The sequence below is a fragment of the Buteo buteo genome, chromosome 13 (genome assembly GCF_964188355.1).
Source record: "Buteo buteo chromosome 13, bButBut1.hap1.1, whole genome shotgun sequence".
Lineage (NCBI taxonomy): Eukaryota > Metazoa > Chordata > Aves > Accipitriformes > Accipitridae > Buteo > Buteo buteo.
In genome coordinates, this window is record NC_134183.1 from 8,488,750 (window position 1) to 8,509,573 (window position 20,824).

General features: G+C 42.0%; 1 protein-coding gene across 3 annotated transcripts in view; it reads left to right on the plus strand.

The window, feature by feature from the left end:
* Positions 1–20,824, plus strand: part of SAP30BP (SAP30 binding protein) — a 31,946-nt gene that overhangs the window by 6,631 nt on the left and 4,491 nt on the right. For 2 of the 3 annotated variants that reach the window (XM_075044550.1, XM_075044549.1), the window contains 4 exons: positions 10,983–11,025; positions 17,550–17,638; positions 20,207–20,298; positions 20,762–20,822. In XM_075044550.1, the coding sequence (XP_074900651.1) occupies positions 10,983–11,025; positions 17,550–17,638; positions 20,207–20,298; positions 20,762–20,822 (285 nt within the window). The remainder of the gene's footprint in view (positions 1–10,982; positions 11,026–17,549; positions 17,639–20,206; positions 20,299–20,761; positions 20,823–20,824) is intronic. The other variant, XM_075044551.1, reaches the window with a different exon arrangement.

Sequence of the window (20,824 nt, forward strand, 5' to 3'; positions counted from 1 at the left end):
AAGAATATTTAAGCTTCATCAGTCATCTGAAAGCATTCTTCCAGAGCAGACTTCTGGCCCATAGGATTCACTGTTACTAAGCACGGTGAACCAGTCCTGAATGCTGTGTGCTTGCAGCAAAAAGCAGAATCCTCCTCTTAAAGTAGCAAAGTCAGATACATCACATCCTGTAACTGCATTTTGAAGTGCTTCAGGCACTCATGGAAAAACTGGAGATTCAAATCTAGCTAAAACTAACTGCTCTTCCAAATTTCACTCTGGATGGATGTGCTCAGGCTCTGGAACAGGACGCGTTTGTTAGTGACCAAAATCACTTTAGGGGTCCCTGCTTTTAAGTGAGCAGTTACCAATTGTGAACAAGCATCTGTCTTAAAAGCACTTCAGAAACAAAGCCTTCTACTTAGATGGGAAAAGAAATGGTCAACAGAAGCTGTTGGCAAAGGCATGGCATTAAAAAGACAGAATCTCACAGCCTGGATGGGTTCTTTGTGTCCTTTCCTCAGATGATGGAGCTGTGGGTACAAAAACAAAGGACTTTTTGGAAATGGGTCTTTCATTTGGTGTTCTGCTGGCAGCTTTGTTTTGGAATGATCAGGGTTAACGGGCTGTGCAGTGAGTGCAATTTGCTTGGGCTCTTGCCAGCAGCTGGCTATGGTTACAGCCTTGATGCAGTAATAAGATATAAGCCTTCAGAGCTCACTAAATGGACCAGCCCTGCACGAAGAAGGAGAGTGAACCTTAAATGAAATACTGACCTTGTGCTCCAAGTCTTACCTGAGGGATTCTGTACTTCATATTGTAGGGCTGGATGAATAACAGGTTGCAAGTGTTGATCAAGGACAGAGCCCAGCCCTGCAGCTTGGTTCACTGGAGTTTTCACAGGGGGAAATCATTAACTCTTGGGTCTTGATTGTGGTATCAGGACTAGCCAGTGCAGGAAAGCTGATAAATATTGCCACTCCCTTGGCAAGTGAATAGCTGACACATGGTAACAGTTTTTCAAAGCAGGTGGCTAGTTTGATGTTTTCCTTTTCTGGTTTTGTTTTAAGGGTCTATTCTGCATCCTTGTGGTATTGTATGGAGAGCCGGCCAAGCTGGGATCTAGCAGAAGGGTGTCAAATTTTCAGAGGAATACTATGTTTCTAAGTGTGTCTAAGTACCACCTCTTGATAAGCATCAACTCTTTATTATGTTTAGCTTTTATTGATCCAGCATACCTGTAAAGTAATTTTACTGTGTTATGATGTGTAGGTGTGTACTAATACTTAGATAGAAGCTTTTGATTGCAATGTTTTTTTATCTTGCCTGCCCATTAACCTGTTTGTTTAAATACCAAAATTATCTTGATTTAAAGTAAAAGCAGTAAGTGCTAAGAACCAGTAAGTGGGTGTGTGTGCATGCAGTAATGTAATCCCTGTAATTAACTCTTATTTTGATAAGGCATATTAATTGTTCTGAATTCAAGATACATTCATCAAGCCAGATTCTCAAAAGATGCCTGAACCTACTCAGTAACTTTCATCTCAAGTACAAGTGTTTTGCTCTACAGAAGCGGAAAAAGTGTGTTTGGGAAAAGTGTTACCATTAAAGCACTGCTGTTCCATTTAGGTATTCCACAGCAAGCTGTGTAACAGGAGCTGGCATTAGTAAGATTTAGAAAATAAATTGAATCTTTTGCTTTGGTGGTGGCAAATTATGAAGGTTACTTAAGAAACACCAGCCTTCGATGCTTTCAGTTGTTGAGAGGTAGTCTTAAAAATTCCACTTAGAATATGTTAAAGGTCGTATAGCTGAAGAACATATATTTAAAACTGCTGTTCCAACCAAAAACAGCGCACTCTGCGATGGCTGAAGTGGCTGTGTATTAGTCTTCTTGTGGTGGCTGGATCTGGCAGGATATAACTGGTTTGTAAGTGTGTTGTGGAAAGGCATTCCCAATGTCTCATCAGAAACAAAAAAAAATTCATTGTGGTTTTTTTTTTCTGCCCCCTTCCCCCAGCTTTTTGGTGCTATCTGGGTTAGTATTGGCCTCTGATGGGCAGAACTGGCAAAAGAGCAGCTGTATTTTAAAAATGGCCTTGTGTTATGCATGGCTGTGCTGCATACTTTGTAAACACTTTCAAAGCATGAAGTGTTCAGTTTCCAGGGCTAGGGTTAAGGTTAGATCTCCAGTGGTTTGTTTCCCCCTCTTCCTTTGCTTGTGAGCACAGCCCGAGAGTGGCAGTGATAAGCACTGCAGTCTTGGCTTCATCTTTTTCTGTATTCTAGCTTCCTCTTAATATAACTGTGTAAAATGCTGTCTGCACCTCCAACTCTACATATTTTCCCCTTGTTTTAGGTTTTGGCACGCTGTTTTCTAGCACTCTGTCAAGGGAACCAGAGAGTTTGGCAGTTTAGCAGTCAGCATTACATCCAGAGAGCCTTTAGGGGGAGTAGAGTTAATTCAGCTTCTAGTGCTGTCCTCTACACAATTACAGTGAGTGCTCAGACGTTAACACAGCTGATACCTGGTTCCCATTTGTTAACTAGGTGGTTGACCTTAGTTATTGCCAGAGAATATCAGTGGTGGTTAAACAGTTTTGTATGCAGGAAACAAAACAGCATCTGGCATCTTTGATCATTTTGCCCCTTGCCCCATGTACTTCTGTGTCTCCAGTTCTGCCTGAGAGGGAGATAGATCACAGTGTTGTTGGTCTCTGAAGCTGGCTTACCTACTTTAGAGCTGCTGGCTTCAATCCAGCGCTTGAGCTGCTTGGAAGATGAGACATGTCCACGGACATGCTTGTTCCTTCCTCCCCGCCAGGCATACATGCTGCGGCAGACTCTTTGCTCCCTGCAGTACTAAATACCACAGATTATTGACACAGGTGTGGCTTGCCTTTCTCCAAAGGAAAAGCCAGGCTTTTTCTGTTTGTCTTTAAACTTGAAGAAAAGTCCTTTCTGGAGCTGCTTCCCCTTGCATATTTCACCTGATAAAGGTCTAAGTTCTTCAAGTCCAGTTCTGTTGTTGCAATTATTTCTGTCTGCTGAACTGAAATAGACCGTTCTGAATTTGCATGTTGGTGCGTGTCAGAATGAGAGTCTGAACAGTCAGCACAGATGGAGGATTGCCTCAAATACCAACATATATCTGAAAATAGCTTCTTTCAGCTTCCTCATTCTGGGTACAGAAGGACTAAAATCTGCAAAAACTCTGTGGGATCCATTCATGGAGGAGTGCATATCCCAGTGAGGATACTTGCTTTTACACCTTGCCTCTACTCCAAACCATAAAGAAGAATTTTTAGTACTGCATACTAGGGACGAAAGCTTGTGCAAGAAGTTAATTGTCAGCTCTCCTGAGCCTTTCCTTTGCTGCTGTGAGGCTTAAGATTTCTCACAGTCCAGCTTCACCTTCTACCTGATTCTGCACTGCAACAATCTGTAACAAAATAAAATCATCAAAGTAGCTTGACACCTCAAGCCCTGTCATGTAGCGCTGATATTTCACCTCTGAATTCCTGTTTTACTGTAGGAAGCAAAAGTGACTTGAAAGCGGAGTTTATGGGCTCTGCAGAGCAAGGCACGTCTCTGCAGACCATGGTGGCTTCAGGTAGTGACTGCTGGGAGCTGTGCTACTGGCTGCACTCAAAATGTGGCAGCTGTTAACTGCTGGTGTGCTCCCATGGGCTGTGCAGTCTTCTGTGCAAGGCTCTTTTGCACACTTACACCACTGCGCCCCAGCTGGCCTCTGCGCTGTGGAAAGGCTGTACTCTGTGGTCTTGTAAAGCACGTGCACAGGGTGATCTGCAAATGTTAAATTTGGAGGACCTCTAGCATCAGAGGTGGAGAAGGAGAGAGGAGGCAGCCAACGGAAGCAGGTACCTTTGGGACCAGGGTGCTGTCGTAAGGCAGATATTATTAACTGTACCTCGACTTGGAAAGCGAGAGTTCTGGCACACAGCACACAGTTCCTTGACTGGAAATTACTTCTAACAAATAATCTTTGTCAAATATTGAGATAGTATGTCAGGTGAATGGAATCAAGTTTCAAAGAAGCTATTTAAAGGCGTTTATGCTGTGAATGCTTCCCTCCTAAAGCATTTTCTCACTGAAATGTTTTGCCAGATCTTGGTTGGGGTTTTAGGGTGTTTTTTCTATGAAATTGAAATGAAATGAAGGTGGACTTTTAGACTTAATTTAGCTTAAAAAGTAAAAGGCAGTATCAGCTATGCACATTCTTTATTTTGATAAGATGCTTAAGGAATGTCTCAGGAGTTGACTCTTTCCTGACTTGTTCTTCCTTCCCCTTTTGTCTGTGACAATAGTATCTCAAAATATGTAGGTATGTACAGACTGTACATAAATGTCACTGAAGGTTGGATGTATCGGGGGTTTTTTTCTATAGGTGGCTTATTTCTGAGCTGCTGTGCTTCTCTTAGTATCTAGATCCTGGTCCATACAGTTTTTTCTTAGTTAAATTTCTTATCCTGTACTGGGCACTTTGCCTGGAGCTGTGTATCAGAGCTGGCAAACAGGATATGGCTGTAGGAAATGGGCTTGTTTCAAGCTTTCTCTTGGGATTCTCCTCTCTCACAATACAAGAAAAAAGAGTTGGGGGGGGGGGGATAAAAGCACTGTATTTCTGTTCCCTTGCTTTCTCTTCCCGAGACTGAATACACTTGACATGCACTTTGCTGCCCTCAGCCTGGTAGCACACCAACATCAGGCAGATCTGGTGAGCAAGGAATGAAATAGTTCTTGTCATGCACTTTTAATATTAAATGAGAAGTTTCTGGTGTTCTTTTCCCATAAGCACTTCTGATCTTTGTAGAAAAGCAAGAACATAATTGCTAGCATGTTCCTTTTAAAAAAGAAAAGGGAAAAAAAAAAAAGGCAAAGAAAGCAAAAAAGCACACATGATCCAAGGTTTGGAGAGGTCTTTCTCTTGCTGCCTGCATATAAACATTTCACCCACTTGCTCTGGCAAGGCCACATACCAGCTTAGGTAACTCTTCTAACAATTTATGCTAAGTTAGTTTCTTTCCATTGTACTCAGCCAAATGAGGTTGCGATATGTTAGGACTATAGGAGATAGTCTGAATTGTAGAGAGAAGGAAACATTACAAGAACTTAGTGCTGGCGCTTGCTTGGGTGAGAGAAATCCACTGTAACAACCATTGCAGCAGCAGGTCCACTGGCTAGTAGTGGAAGGACTGCACTGAAAAATTCTATGCATTAGTATCTTCAAACTAATCCACTAGCATGACAACAATGTGACTGGTCTATACATTTTGTGGCTGTCAGTTTAAATTGGTGTTAAATTTCTTTGTGCAAGCAACCAGGTGAAATATTTAGGGCAGAGAAGAAATTCTGTAGCACAAGAGTGTTCTCACTGGAAAAAAAAAGAAAATGTTGTTGAAGGGTACTGTGGAAGCTTCCTAGCTACTTTTATTAATATTACCTGGAAGTCAGTGGAAGAATGAAGCTGTAGGGCTAAGTTGGCCGCAAGTCTGGGAATGCAACTGAGCAGTGGCAAATCTGGCATTAACTTCTCTGCTTCTTACAGTTTGTATCTTACTTGAAGCAATCAGTTTCTGGTTTTGTATCTTTTCTGCCTGCCTATCCAATCATTTCTTGTAGTTTGATGTACACCTGCACTAACATATGCAACTGCTTCTATGAAAAATTGATGGTTGAATTTGTACCTTTTGGCAACAGTTAATGCCAACAGTTATGTTCGATGTGAGCTTTGTACTGGATTTACGGATCTTGTTTCAGGAAGGATTTAGTGAGCATTGTTGTAACTCACTCCATTCTTTCCATTAAATAAAGCTGGAAAGGCTTGCCCAGAACAAACTTGAATTCATCAGTCTCAGATTCATATTGTTTTTGTTTCCTTCCTTTAATCTCTGTTCCACACTGCAAGGATTGTGTTTGATTGTTTTTATTTTCCATGGAACCTGAGCAAAGACTTTTTTTATGTAACTGAATGGAAATGCTCTATGACTGAAAAGATTATCTATATTTTACCTCAGCAGGGTGAAATTTTAAGCCAAAATGCAGCGCTTTCCTTATGCATGTACACAATCCCCCCCCCTCAGCTTGCTCTTCTCTAACTGATTATGATACATAAAAACTGAAACATCAAGCTGGGTTCATATCAGTCAGTCTATTGCAGGCAGCATTGTCTTGCCCAGGGCTTCAAGAAGGCATTTGTCTTGGAAGTAGGAAAAAATGGAAAACTCTTCCTGAACGCACATGGGAATAGTAGTGGAATAACTGTTTTCTGCTGTTGGTGAGCTGATGTGCAGAATTGTTCTTAGAAGCACAGAAATTGTTACTTATGCTAGTGGTCCAGTTAGATGTTAAAAAGTTTTGGGGTTTTTTGGTTGTTGAGTTTGGTGGGTTTTTTTAATACTTTGTCTTTGCCCATAGCATTTTGCGCTTTTCAGAGTCTGCTCTTTGTTAGTCTCCAGGTCAGGGGAAAGGGGATTGTCTCCTGCTTGTCTTGTTGTCTTTCAGTCCTCTTCCAACTTGGCTGTGAACCACCACGGCATCCCTCGACTCCTTTCAGTGGGTCTCTTGGACGAAGGCCGTCTGGCTTTAGGCCTTTAAACAGTTGATCTTGTGAGATCTAGGCTGCAAAGTAGATAGCAGCCAGAAAACCAACTTGCTGAGTGCATGAGAACAAAGTGCGGTACTGCTTTTTTTAATTCACTCTAGTAATTCTTAGAGGCCATCATGTAATACTAAATGGGATAAAATGACTAGAGAGAAAAATGAGCGGAAGATACCTGTTTTGCCTGAGTTTTATATTTCCGTGATGGTAGAGAGAATTTTCAGCATAACTAATGTGTCCAGGCTGACTTTGTGCAAGTAGTGAGAGACTGGCTGCAAAAGTAAATTCAGAGATGTTCCCGTACAGACTTTCAGAGGTTGGGCTTGTGAAAACTGTGCAGTATTGGAAGGTGCCACTAGTGAAGTTTTAACCTCGTTATTTTTTGAAAGTGATCGGGATCCAAATGGAAATGAACCCATTAAATGATGCCTGTAGCTCTGGAATACTTGAAGGCTCTAATAGCTTCTATATATTTACTGTGATAGAGAGATTTGACATAAAATCCCCTGTTTGGAACCACTTACCTGCTTCATTTTGTGCTCTTCATGTGAGATACTGATACGTAGCACAGTGGGTATTGATTATGTAGTAATCTACAAAAAGAGCACCTTTCCTTGAATGGATTTAGGTAACTTCCCTACTTAAAATTCAGTTACCTTCCAAATTTTCCATTATTTAAATGCCTTGGAATTCCTTTAGAAATCTCTCATCCATGTGTAAATATTTCTGCCCTTTCACAACTAGAAGATAGCAGCTGTGCAGTGTTTATTGTACCTTATTTCTCCATTTGGTGATTCTCAATTTCATTCAACTTTATATTAGATTAGGTCTGCAGAATTTATTTCTTTTTAATGTTGTCTTTTCTAGTCAGTTCATTGTATTCAGTATGTGTCCCAGACTTAAATTAGCCTAAGGGAGTGTAGAACAGTTCTTGTTGGGTGATTAGTCCACTGAAGGTTTTTAGATTGTCCTTAAGGTCTGGATCTTCAGTAGATAACTGAGAGGTTTGAACAAGACTTCTTAAATCTCACATCTGACAAACTATATGTCTTTGGTCAAGTTGTTGATACTTGCCTTGCCATAGTGTTAGACAGTAAACTGAGCAAATATGAACAAGCACTATAGGAGGAGTTGGTCATCCCTTTGTTTTCTGAAGGCATTTAAGAGGCTTGAAAGTAGTCTGACTTAATGAAAAGCTATGTTGATGTCTTCAGCTTGTTAATGATGGAGCAGTGGGTGTAGGTAGGCAGTAATTCATCAGTAAGCAAAATTTATATCCTCTGGGCAGTGAGGTGTGGCTGTAATATGTTAGTGAACTTGTTTTCTTTTGCTTGGTGTAGCTGTGGGGTTTCTGATGTCTTTGGCTATGGCCTGAGGATGTGGAGACTAGACTTGCTAGAGCGGCTGTGGCCAAACGGGTGTGGGTGATCAGGCCAGGTAAATACACAGTGGCAGCCTGATAGGACTGGCTTTATTTAGCCTGTTATAAATGGGGCAGACTTGTGCTGTAGCTCTAGGATTAAAGGATGCAAATTAAAGAACAAACTTAATTCTGGTGACAGCAAACTTACTGATTCGGGAAATTCATAAAACGCTATTTAGTGCATCTGACATTTTAGAGGTATTTGTCTAATGTAAGGTACATAACAGGAGCGGTTTTGGCCATCAAATTACCTCTCAGAATACTAGGTCGTTTCCTGAAAATTGTGTGCTTACACTTGGTGCTGGCTCCAAACAGCTATAGGAGACTTGAAAACGGGCTTCTGAGGACTTCAGAAATACAGCAAATACCCTTGCAACCCTGTAATTGGCCATATAAGAGGGCAACTTTCTTGAGGGCATTTAGCACATGTCTAAAGCACCTGAATTTGACTGTGCCACTGGGTTGCTTAAGTGCCTGCTTGGCAATATTGGTCATTTGGGAGAATTTTTTTTCTCTTGCCTTTGTTTTCTTGGATGGTGAGAGGACAAGTGGGCAGAAGAAGATGGGAGGGATAATGGAGTAATAAATACAGTGCGGAGTAAGAGGAAGGATCAAGAGGTGCTCAGGCATGTAGCCCATCTCTTCCTCTTTCCTCTCAGTCCACTTAAAACTTTCAAAAGAAAAAAGTGCAAGATGTAATTCAGTCATGGTTGGAACAAAAGCAATTCCCTCCTTTCACCTCAACAAACACACACTCACTTATTGTCTCAAACCAAGGTGAGAAATACTTTTAATTACATATCTAGCAAGTTCTCCCCGTAAAGGGAATAAAGCTGCCTTCGAACTGCATGTGTTTACTGCCTCATGAGTCATTGTATGCTGCCTGGACATATGCTTACCTTGTATCTGTAGCTCTATGAACTTCTCCAGCCTGCACGCCAATCTGAATTTGTCCTCACAACATGTTAGTTACCACAGAATTGCCCCCAATTCTGTGGTGGCAAACTGAGGCTCACCATGTTAACGCCATATCGATGTGGTTGATGCTCACCACGTTAATGCCATATCTGCATAGGTTTGTGCAGAACACAGCCTAGATTCCCTGGATTCCTGTCCAGTGCTCTTGCCAAAGACAGCTCCTTCTCTTGGCATAAGTTTTCTGCTTTGAAATGTCATGCTTCTGTTAATATTTCTGCTTCTGCTGTTCTTTCTGAAGACCCTGGGAGAAGAGGTGTTAATGCACTACGCCAAGTGCATTAGCTTAGAGGGGTTGGAGCTGTTACACTACAGTCCATCTCACAAAGGGGCATGGGGCCTTGCCAGCTGGCCAGCAAGAAGATGTGTGTTCCTTCGTGTACTACTTTTTTTTTTTTTCTAAAATAGCTTTAGCCTTGTATTTTTGTGATCCAAGTGTACTTACGGAAAAACAGTGCCTTTTTTTTTTTTTTCTTCTCCATGAATGGCTATAAAAAGTGCCCTGTAGCAGTTAGTGCCACACAAAGAATTTGTTTTTCTGTTTCTAGAGGGCTTTAGCTTCTCTGGAAATTGGTTGGTTTTCACAGTGAATTTGGCACAGCCTGTTCCCAGATCTGGCTTGGTGACCTTGCTGCTTTTTCCTCACCTTATACATCTCTCACCTGATTGGAGATGGAGTAAAGGAGGGGGTTTAGAGAGTGGTTACTAAGCAGCAAGGAGGCAGCATTATGTCTGTGTCAGGTTGAATGAATAGCTTCAGTGTTTGAAGGCACTGAGGAATTTTGGATACACAGTCCAGTGAGTCACAAAAGGTCTTTGGGAGCGAGGCAAAGGGGGAGAGGGCAGTGTTGGGATACAGCTGATACTGTTTCAGAAACTTTGTGCTGAACTTGATATCACTTGTGACTCTCCTGCGGGCTTTCAGAAGCACCAAAATATTTGAATGTTGGTCTCAATATGGTGAAAGCATATTTAAGAGTGTCTTATCCTACATAACACCTCCTGCTCAGCAGACTCTGGTGCAAACATCTGCTGTGCTCCTGCAACTGAAGCAGCCTTAATTTATATAACTAAGGAGGGATTAGCTGTGTTGAGAAGATCTCTGGACAGAGAGCATTACAAGCCAGTGGAGGATGCCCTTGAGTTTTTGGTAGAGCAGATCGGCTATATCACTCCTGGGAAGTAGCAGCCAAGAGAGAATTGACAGTGGGAGAGTTCTTCCAAAATGGGAATACAACATCTGCATTACCACCATGCTCCCTGGCTTTTTGGTTCATAGAGGGTTTATCAGCCAAAGCCCTGAATGACACAATTACAGAAGTGAATTCTGGCACCACACGGAATTGGCAAACCTCTGCAGCCTGGGACCCTGTAGAGCCCTGCGTATCTGCGGAGAGGCCGATCAGATGCTGCTCTGAAGTTGTTTTGCTCTGCCGTTGGCTCTGGGAGCATTTCAGCTGATTTCATGTTACTCTGGGGAATGCATCTTGCTGGCCCTGCTTAGAGGACTGCAAGTTGCACAGGCCTGCGGTAGGCATTCCCAGGGCTTAAGTAGTTTTCTGTGGGCTGGATCCAGCTTGTATTTAGCTAGCTATGCTCTAAAAAGTTGACTCTTGGCTGGTGCCAAGGGCCAGTCACCAAAAATGAAAAATCTATGGTTTGATCTGTTTTGAGGAAAGGCTTCAAGTACAGCAGTTTTTGTGGAATTCAAAAGGAGCTGAGTGTCCAGGACTCATAGAAACAAAGCCTGAATTCTTTCATTAAATTTAGACTCTAGCTTTGAAAGGAAACAGAGCATCCTGTTAGGCTTTGACTTTCTATGGTACAAACATTGCCCTATTATCTAATAACTTGCATTTCATTCTTAATTTTTATTCTTTTGCCTCAGAAATAATGTGTAAATTTCTAAACAAGTGGACAGTATAGCTTTTTAGGTTGGAAGCATACCTTGACTAAAATCTGTTTCTTCCCCCTTCCTCCCAGGAATTCTCAGAACTGGAGAAAAGAGATCCTCAGGAGCTAGTTGGTAAGTTCTCTCAGGAGTATTTATTCACATGTTTTTTCAAACTAGACCTTCTAGGCTTCCCCTTTGTCAAAAGCATCTTCACTCTGTCCTGACAATGCTGTAATTTGAATTATTGCCTGCAATGTTTTATCTCAGTGGAATATTTTCAGTGAAGTCTTCTTTTGGGAGAAAGGTACCCTGCCTAAATACATGAAAATATTTGCATATATTAGTGTCTGAGACATATATGTAAAGGGCAGTGTTGGTGTTTTTCTAGATGAGCTTAAAAACAATAAAGCAGTAGCTTTGTCCACACACCTCTGAGAGAGCCAGTATAACCAGGAATGATGACAGATACTTTGTTCTGTGGCTGCAAAAACTTACCTAAAATATCCCCACTTAAATGTGATCCACGTACTGATTTATAGCGGCTGAGTTGACATAGCCTACCATATGTTTTCTAATGGTTACTGAAACCTACTTGATTTTTGTGACATCTCACTTATTCATTGCACCATTATTAGATTTGGAAAACTCCAGGGTCATCAGCTTGAAATGGTGTCCTCTGCTTGGTCTCTGTGGAGCTGTACAGAAAGTGTATCTTATGTTGAAGCTCTGACTATCTTGAACTAGCCCTTTGTTCCTGAGGTTACTAGTACAGTTGTGTGGTAGCATGTAATAATATAATAAAAAAATCGTGAGTTTAGAAGTTGCTTTATTGTCTGTCAAGTCAGCTTGTCAAGGATAAAGCATGGTATTTCAGCCATAAAGTGTGACAAACGTAAAATAAGATAGTAAATACTAGGATGCTAAGCTGTGACTCCTACAACAGCCATCACTCTGAAGTTTGGGACTTAAGTCCTTTTCAGTTGGCCTGCCCAGACTTTGTACCAATCCAACTGTTACATTGAATTTTCAGCCTTTAGAGGGCAAAACTGCTTTAGCCAGTCTCATCATAGAATGCAACAGAGATCTTTCTCCAAACTACTGATCTGCCTCAAAAGTCACACTAGGAACATGGATGAGACAACAGCATTTAGGGTAAAAAGTAGAGAAGAGTATCTGAAAGCCAACTGCCCTTCTACTCTCTACATATGGGTGAAGCTCTACACTTGTAAAGCAATGTAGTGGCAAGTCCTTTCTTAGTTACGGTATAAGGCTCAGGTTACAATTTTGTTAGTCTCCTTTTGCCCCAGTGAATGCCCCATCCACAGGAGATTAGAAGGTTGAATCTCATTTGTCTCATAATAGCCCAGACTTGCATGCAGGTTTAAAAGCTGCATGGAGGGCACTTACTACAGTATCACACGCTTGTGAGTGGACAGTGTTGATGAGTCCAAGACCTGGATTAAGGTTTGCAGTATAACTTTAATATCCTTTCCCGAAGGTAACACACAGAGAGCAGCATATAGGCAAGCTTTGTGCAGAACTAGGTTATTAGAGGTCAGTGCATTTGCCATGCTGGCTTCTGTAGGTCTTCTGCATTAGACCATATCTTAGCTAGTTGAAAAGGAACTGTTTCAAGAGCCTTGTGGTTGGTGTAAGGTGAGAACCACTCCCTTTCTGGAAACTTGGACTTCTTGAGTTGGAATTGAATGAAAAAAGGTGCAGGATTTTCTGACACAAAGCAAGTAACTTCTCCAGTCTGAACATCTGAATCTTTGTCTAATATCAGTATGTGGAATTTGAAGTCTTCCTTAGTTTTCCACAACTGCTTTTTGCATTAAAATCTTGCAACCTGTTGTTGTTCAGTGTCACCTTTATTAAAGTCCGTGGTTATGCAGTTGCTAAAGTACAGCATAAATGTAGGCTCCTGCCAAAAATAATGCTGAGATCTACCTTCACTGCTCACCCTCCCCGCCCCCACCATGAGACTTCCAGCTGGATCCATTCCCTGATCTACTTAGTGCACGCTAGGTGACCACTAAGAGTCGGCACAAAGAAAACAGTAGCAATGAACAGCTGGGAAGGGCATGGTTGTCCTGATTTAAGCTGAGGTAGTTATCACATAGTCAAAGCCTGAAAGAATGGGAGGGGAGGTTTCGGCAGTTACTTTCTCCTCAACCACAGGGCAGTATCTGTGAAATTTATTTTGATAGAGTTCTGCATCAGTGTTGTTCTGGTTTTTTTTGGTTTTTTTTACTACTCTGAAGAGTACATGGTGCTGGCAGGACATTGCATTTGCTGTTTCCTGCAGCCTTGCAAAGTAATACTTTTAGGATGCATTTTTTTGCCCTGAAGTTCTTTGCAGCATGGTTGTTTACCTTTTGGACTGTAAGAAACGTTCTCTCCAGCCCTTAGAATATCTGAGCACAAAGTCAGTGTTCATAGAGCAGAAAATATGGCTGAGTTGCAGGTCTCTTTCTGCATTTCTCAGCCCACAGAGCAGAAAGGGAACTAGTGTCCGTCCATGGATGGGTGACTCACTAGCATGTTGTTGCCTCCAGTTCTCCCCTCTGATTTGGCTGTTCTGGTGCCAGGAAATCAGAAACCCACACACCCTGGTTTATGCCAAGCAGACTTAATTAGAGTGCCAAAGAATGCAGTTTTAGAGACCAGGCACCACCGGTTTGCATGTCTCCAGGGAAAGCCATGCCCCTCTGATCACCCTTTCTAGGTCTTTGCTTGTTTTTTGCATGGTGTGACCTTTATAGACAAACTGGCACCTGATATTGCCTGTAATCCCTTGTGGCTGCTTAAGACACAGCATACAAGTGAACCTTGAAAGGGACAGGAGTTCTTAATCCTACTTGGGGAGTGGTGTTACTCACTGAGAGAGCTGAGCCAGACCTCAGGTGATCCACACCCCAATCTGTCCAGGTATGGCCTGCTCTCTATTCCTATGCTCTCTATTCTTTTGGTTTTCTCTGCACTAGGAAAACATGCCTACCCATATGGAGGAAAAAAAAGCTCCTGTGTGCCCCCTGTCCATGTCTCCAGCATAGCCTTTGGCCTGTGAGCAGTTGTTTCCCTCTAGAAGGAACTGAGTGTGCAGTTTGCGCTGGTGGCACTTTCTCTCCTGCTATGCAGTATGTCTTTGTACTGTTGGATATACTGGTCAAATAACCCATCTGAAGCAGATTAAATGTAGCGTTAGCATTTCCATTTAATTATCTGCCTCACCAAGATCTGGCAAGCAAATGTCCCCCATTGACTACTGAGATGCTGAATCTTTGCTACGTACACCCTGATAGTTGGCTCTGCTTTGGCCTCCTACGTGGAGCCTAGGAGCAGCTGAACATCTCTGCCTTGCCACAGTGCATGCGCAGGCTGCACAAAAAGCTACAAGCATCTATTGCTTGTGCCGATGAAATTTTTAACTTTTAGGTCAGCTTGTGGAAGGAGAATGCACGGACTAAGCACCAGTGGCAGTGTCCTTCAGCAGCAGGATGCTTTGAGTTGCAGACTTTGCAGTGCATTGGCTCCTACTTTCTTGAACCCCCATCTGAGTCATGGGATCTGCTTTATGGCCTTAGTTCTTTATCTGGACTGTGAATCTGATTAGAGGAAGATATTTACTTACTGTGAGCCAGAATCTGGGTGTGCCTGTAGTTATTAATCGTGCCAACAGCAAACTTCCTGAGGTCCCCACATGGAGATCCTCTAGGCTGTGAGCCAGCAAATCACAGGCCCAATTAGTGACTGCAGCCAGTGTCAGTACCTATGACTCATGTAAAAGTAAAACTTTGATCTTGTCAGAAATAACAGGATGCACAAAGCAGTTGGATGTATCCTGTGAGGACACACCTTGTTGTTAGCTGTCCATCTGCATTTACCTCTGTATAGGCAGAAGAAAGCTGTGCTTGGGACTTAGAAAACACAAAATCTTTTATACAGGGGCCTGTGGCCATATATGCAAATTCCACGATTACCTTGAATGATAATCCCAGCTGCCTCTTTCTCTAGGAAAAGACCTGGTGGGAAGAAGCTGTGGAATCAGCCATTCTGCTCTCTGTTTGGGGAGGAAGTTTGAGGACTGCTTGAGGGCATGAATAATTTGCACTTCCTTACTGTAAAATAGGCCTGAAGGGGTTAAACTCATCCTTTTCTTCCTACTGATGTGGCATTTCAGTCTGGCTGTGATGTGATGAAATACCTGAGTAATGATAAATGTTCGTCTGTGCTCAGTTTGTGAGGTGGAACAGGTTGCACGTAGCCTCACTGCTGACTCAGTCTTCAGCTGCGTACAGCTATGGTGGGATTGCAGTAGACAGTGATGTCTTAGTTCCAGTTCCTTGTAAGGCATTAAGAGATGCCTTCCCCCATCAGTATAATGTTGATAAATGATTGTTTTCACATGGCTCAAACAAAAGAGAAATGAGCACCAAAACCTTGAAAAGTCATGGGTCAAACTATACTGTCTCATTGGGAGCTCTTTTTCCTCCTCCAGTGTTATTTCTGTTTCAAAGGAGCTTTGAATTGATTGCTGAACATACTTTTATGACTGTGACTTCTTTGATGCTAGACAGAGTTCTTGCCCATAGTTCCTGAGTTTATATGAGCCCACAATTCTCCTTCCCATAAATGTTTTGTTTCTCTGTGTCTCTTCTGGTCGTCTGCAAAGATAAGGAGCCTATGGGATGTCTAACTTGGAGCTAGGCTTGGGGGGTTTTTTGTTGGGTTGTTTTTTTTTTTTTTAGGTCCTTTCTTTGCCTTATGAAGTCTTGATTTGGTGGGTTTTTTCTTTTTTAATGTTTCTGCTGATGCTGTGAATCTCTTAAGCCGTTAATCAGCTTTCACCTTTTCCGGAAAGCCTAGTGTGCCGTCTATTGTGAACACTTCTGTCTGTTTGCTACTGTCTTCTGGGTTCCTGAAACACTAATTAAGCTAGAGGCTTCCCCATCCCACCAGCAGCTGTAACCTATAACAAGTGTCTGCCTTGTTGTCAGGGAGCTCCAGTTTGCCTGCCTTTCTGTAGGGGCTCTGGCAAGCTTTCCTTCTTCCATAGAGGCACCCTCTTAGTAAATGCCAAAGGACACTTTTTGTTAGTTACTAGCAACTGCTGAAGAATTTAACCCTCAGCAACATCTTGATCAAATAGAATGAGTGGTCGCCTGCCAGCTTTGCATCTCTAAAGGGTATTATCCTTAGCACTTTACGTTTTTACAAAAGAAGTAGAAACTGTAGTAGCACTGAACGTGTGTAGTGTTGATTATCTGTAACCTCAGCTATGTGATGCTCTGTGCTGGAAGTCAGGAGAGCATGCTGTGTTAAAACACCAATGTCTGTCCTTCGGGCCCTTCTGACTTTGGTCAAAGGAGCTGAACTTGAGTGTGCTGGAACTGCAGTTCAGGCAGCTTTTACTGAGGAATGTATAATTGAGGAGCTGCAAATGTGAATGGCTTGGTTGATGTGACTCTGTGCTGGTGTCAGGTCTCTTTTATCCACTACAGACTATGACTCTGGGATGTGTTCCCTGTACAAATTATGGTTGAAAACAATCCCAGCTGCTTAAATGTGGCACAAATCTTTGCTCCAAGACTTGGCTAGAAAACTGCCTGTGTTTCCCATAATAGTGGGAAAATAGCAAGCAATAGGGGGAAACATGGCAGTTTCTTTTGCTGATAACTCGGTAAACTAATCTTTACAGGGCAATCGGGTACTCTAATAGTATATCCCAACACAAACAGCTATAGAAATATGCCAATCTGTACTGGTCTGTTCTCAGTCCTGCAGAACAAGTTGTTCTTTCTAGCAATAGTCTGACTCTGTAAGCAAAGATCAAAGTGCCTGTTAAGGAAATGTTAACTTAAGGATGAAATGTAATTTCTTGTGGTTAACTCCTGATGGCCTTGGGGAGGGTTGTTCCCTTCTTGAACTGTTTTGGTTCATGTAGGGTAGGCCTTGAAATAAATAGGACCCAAAGTGATTACCTCCCCAAGAATGGCAATGGACCAGACTGCTTTAGATTGATCTTGTGATACTCCACATACAGAGTCTGATTCTCTCTCTGAGAGTATCCTGGCACAAGTTTTGTCAGAGACTCCAGGTTATCTGAGCTGTTCAGAGCAGGACTTTAAAGTGTGCATGGAAGACCTGGAGCAGTGGAGGGCTCAGTATGTGGTGCACAGTGCAGGGGTTTATAGATACATTCACGAACCAATGTTTGTTCCTCTGATGATCCTTTGCCTTTGAGGATCTTATCAACAATTGCAGCTGGAGGAGAAAGTAGCTTAGCTTTTCACATTTCCATTCTCTGGTGAAGAGACCCCTAAAAATAAAGCTTTAAGCATGAGTGTGACACAAAGCCACAGTGTAAGGTAGATATCAACAAAGCAAGCATCACATCCCTCTTCTAATGATCTAAACTTCAGGTTAGTTCCTTTTTTTTGTTTGTTTTTTTTTTTGTTTGTTTGTTTTTGTTTTTTTGCTCAGCACTTTGAAAACACCACAAGTACCAGTTGACAGTGTTCCCCTGTTACTTTTACCTGTCAGTTCTCAATAACAGAATAGCCCTAGCAAGGACATAAAACAAGTTTAATGACTTGCATGGCTTAAATTCCATTCAGTATTGCCATAACTCATGACCAGTTTGCTCTCTACAGCTTCTTTTTCAGAGAGAGTGCGGAACATGTCTCCAGATGAGATCAAAATCCCTCCTGAGCCTCCTGGCAGATGTTCTAACCACTTGCAGGTTGGTATAAATCCACTCTTTTGTTGTTTTTTTGTTGTTGTTGGTTTTGGTTTTTTTTTTTAAAGGCTTACAATTCAGTAGGGAGGGGGGATATCTGGGAAGTCTGCTCAGTATTTTTGTGCAAGTTAAAAATCCAGCATTAAAGCTGGGTTTTCACCACACTGAATTTATGAATGCGCTGTGTTAATGCTTTAGACTTTACAGCAATTCTAGTTTAGGAATCTCAAAGTAGTAGTTTAAAGCTGTTTTCCAGTCTCTGTGGGTCACTTATGCTTTAAAATGGCCCTTGATCCCACCAGTGACACAGAAGCAATGTTTACTGTGAAGGCTGCTATCCTCTTACCTCAGCAAATTCAGCTCCGTAGGAAGGAACAAATCATTGTTTTTCTATATGGGCCTGAGAGTACCCTAACTGGAATAGTTGAGGCAGCATTGACTGGATTCCTTTTCCACCTACATATCTGTAGATGATAAACATTTAGAGGGAAAGCTAGTAACTTAGAGGCAGCAAAAGAAAACAAATGCATGTTTTCTCTGGTGCACGCCCAAATAATTGGAGTAACCAACTTTGCAATAACCTTCTGCTCTGTTCTCCTTCTCCTGATGGAGGGCAAATGAAAGAGCAGGGGCTGCTGTTTCCTACCACCCATATGAGTTTTAACTGCAGTTATCTTCCAAGTAGAAACACGAGTGAAGAGTCACTTCTGGAATGCTCTATAAAGTAAGCTAATGTGCAATGGTGGTTCAGAATGACTCACCATCCAGATCATGCTTTCTTCTTCTCCACATAGTGTACCTGGGCACACCCATTCCTCCTCTTGTGCTGTAGGAGGATTTTACTGTTCTGACATCAATGAATTAGAGTGTGTTAGATCTGAGGAATGCACAGAGCTTGAGAGAGCAAACAGAATAAAGCAGATTTTCTTCCCCTTTGACAGCAGTTTACTATGTTAAATCAAAGGAGAACTTGTCCTCTGTTAGCAGGTCAAACCACATCTTAGAGCACTGTGAGCAAGAAGATGGGATTGTTCTTTAGAGATGCAAAATGTTCTGGACTTTTCACTGTTGATTTGCTCTTTCCTTTTGTCAGATTCTTCCTCTAATAAACTGTATCTTGAACTCTGCTAGAGGGAGTATTTCTTACTATAAAGTTGACTGAGTAATTCCCCATCTGTGGACTTCGTGAACCATATTGCTACCTCCATGGGGAGGGGACAAAAGGGAACACCTATTCAATCATTTCTACTCCCCAAATTCACCTTTTTGCAGTTGTTCCTTCAAACCTCACAACGTGTGTGCCGGATGTGGAGATCATGTAATTTCTTCTTGCTAGTTTTGTGAGGACTTGATGAAAATTTATCTTATAAAGCTTTTTAAAGGTTGATGAAACAGGAGTTTCATATCAGCTCTTAACAATCCTCTTTTATTCAGGCATAGGCAAACCCTTAGACAATAGTCAGTTCTGTATTCAAGTTGACTGTCCATATGGAGGAGACATGAAGTGACTTATCCAGAAGCAACAAAGGAAAATTGACTCAACTCTCTCATCCTGAAAGTCTGAAGGCCTAGCCTCTGGTCTTACTTTATATGCCTCTTGTACATGAGAAATTTGTGTCAAAAAAGAAAAGATGAAGGAAAATACTGAGAATATTCTCCTAGTAGTACCACTAAAGTTTGTTCCTCCTGAAAGTTTCTGCTTTTGCTATCCCTTCAGCATCACCAGAGTAAAAATACTTTAAGGTCTTTCACTATCTTGCTGAGGAAGAAAAAAATCATGTTTATTTTGAAATCTTTCAGTCTTCTCAGAGAGTAGACTGCTTGACATCTCCAACCTGAGTCAGTTAAGTTGCCTTTTGCAGGGGCTTGTGGCTTCAGTAACATACCCATAGACTTCATAACTATGTGAGTGACCTGCAAGGAGAAGCTGATTCCATTGAACTGGCCACTTGTGCCCAAGCAAGGATTTACAAGTGCATTGTTCCTAAGAGCATTTGGCTGCCAGTAGATACCACCAGCAATACTTAATGATCACATTGGGTTTAGTTGTCCAGCAGAGCTCGGCTCTGCTCGCCTGTTACCCAGACATAGCCATGAGCCTTGCCTTCTGTGCAGTGTAGCCCAGCAGCTGTTTTTCAGGTGCGTGCCTGAGTCTGAAGGTGGGTGTGATGGCCACAGTAAGTTGTGGGAGAACCTTTGTGGAGTTCACCTGTCCCTCTCAGAACTGGCTTCTACTTCTCTACAGTCATAGCTATAAAGGGAAACAATGGACTGGGAAGACAGAGTGTGCACTACTGCCTCAAATACAAATCTTTAATCACTGAAGCCTTTGGAATGTGCAAAGATCAATTCCCTTACCCATCCAGACAGTCCATGAAGATACTTTCAGACCTTAAGGGAGGGAGCGTCTGTACTAATCAGTCTGCCTGGCCTTAAGGGAGAGGTAGAATCCTTGTTCCATGCAAGGACGTCAGTGGTTCAGTTGGCTTGTTTCCACATGTAGACTTTTGATAGTTTGCTGGTGCGCTCCTCTTTTTTGTACCAGCTCACTCTGTAATCTTTCTGCCTTAGGATAAAATTCAAAAGCTGTATGAGAGGAAAATAAAAGAGGGCATGGATATGAATTACATCATTCAGAGGAAAAAGGAGTTCCGCAACCCCAGGTGAGCCACCATTTTTTCCTGTGACCAAAGCACTGCAGAGCAAATCCCAAGAATTTTCCTCTTTGTTGGAGTTGTAGCAGAAACAGGATTCTGAGCAAGAAGTACTACTGCTTACAAAAATGAGAGTCATAATTTGATTGTAACTGAAACAGTAAAACTCTTCTTTGTGTTCCTTGAGGCAACAACTAGTGTTGGTGTGTCAGATTTTAAATGTACAGGCTTTGGATGAAGTATTTTAGAAGATGTGTCTGTTCTGGGAGCTGGGAGCTTAATTTGGGGGAAGTGGGAAATAATATGGTTAATGGCAGGCCACATCCATCATAGGAAGCATAGCTTAACCAGGTTCTGATTTTACTTTTCCAGTATGAAGAGGTGACAACTGCTTTCTACTAACAAATCTGGAACACTTCCATTTACTTCTAGCTCACTGGCTCTGTTCTGAACTCTTGTCTTTCCTTTGCAGCATCTATGAAAAGCTGATCCAGTTTTGTTCAATTGATGAACTTGGTACAAATTATCCAAAGGT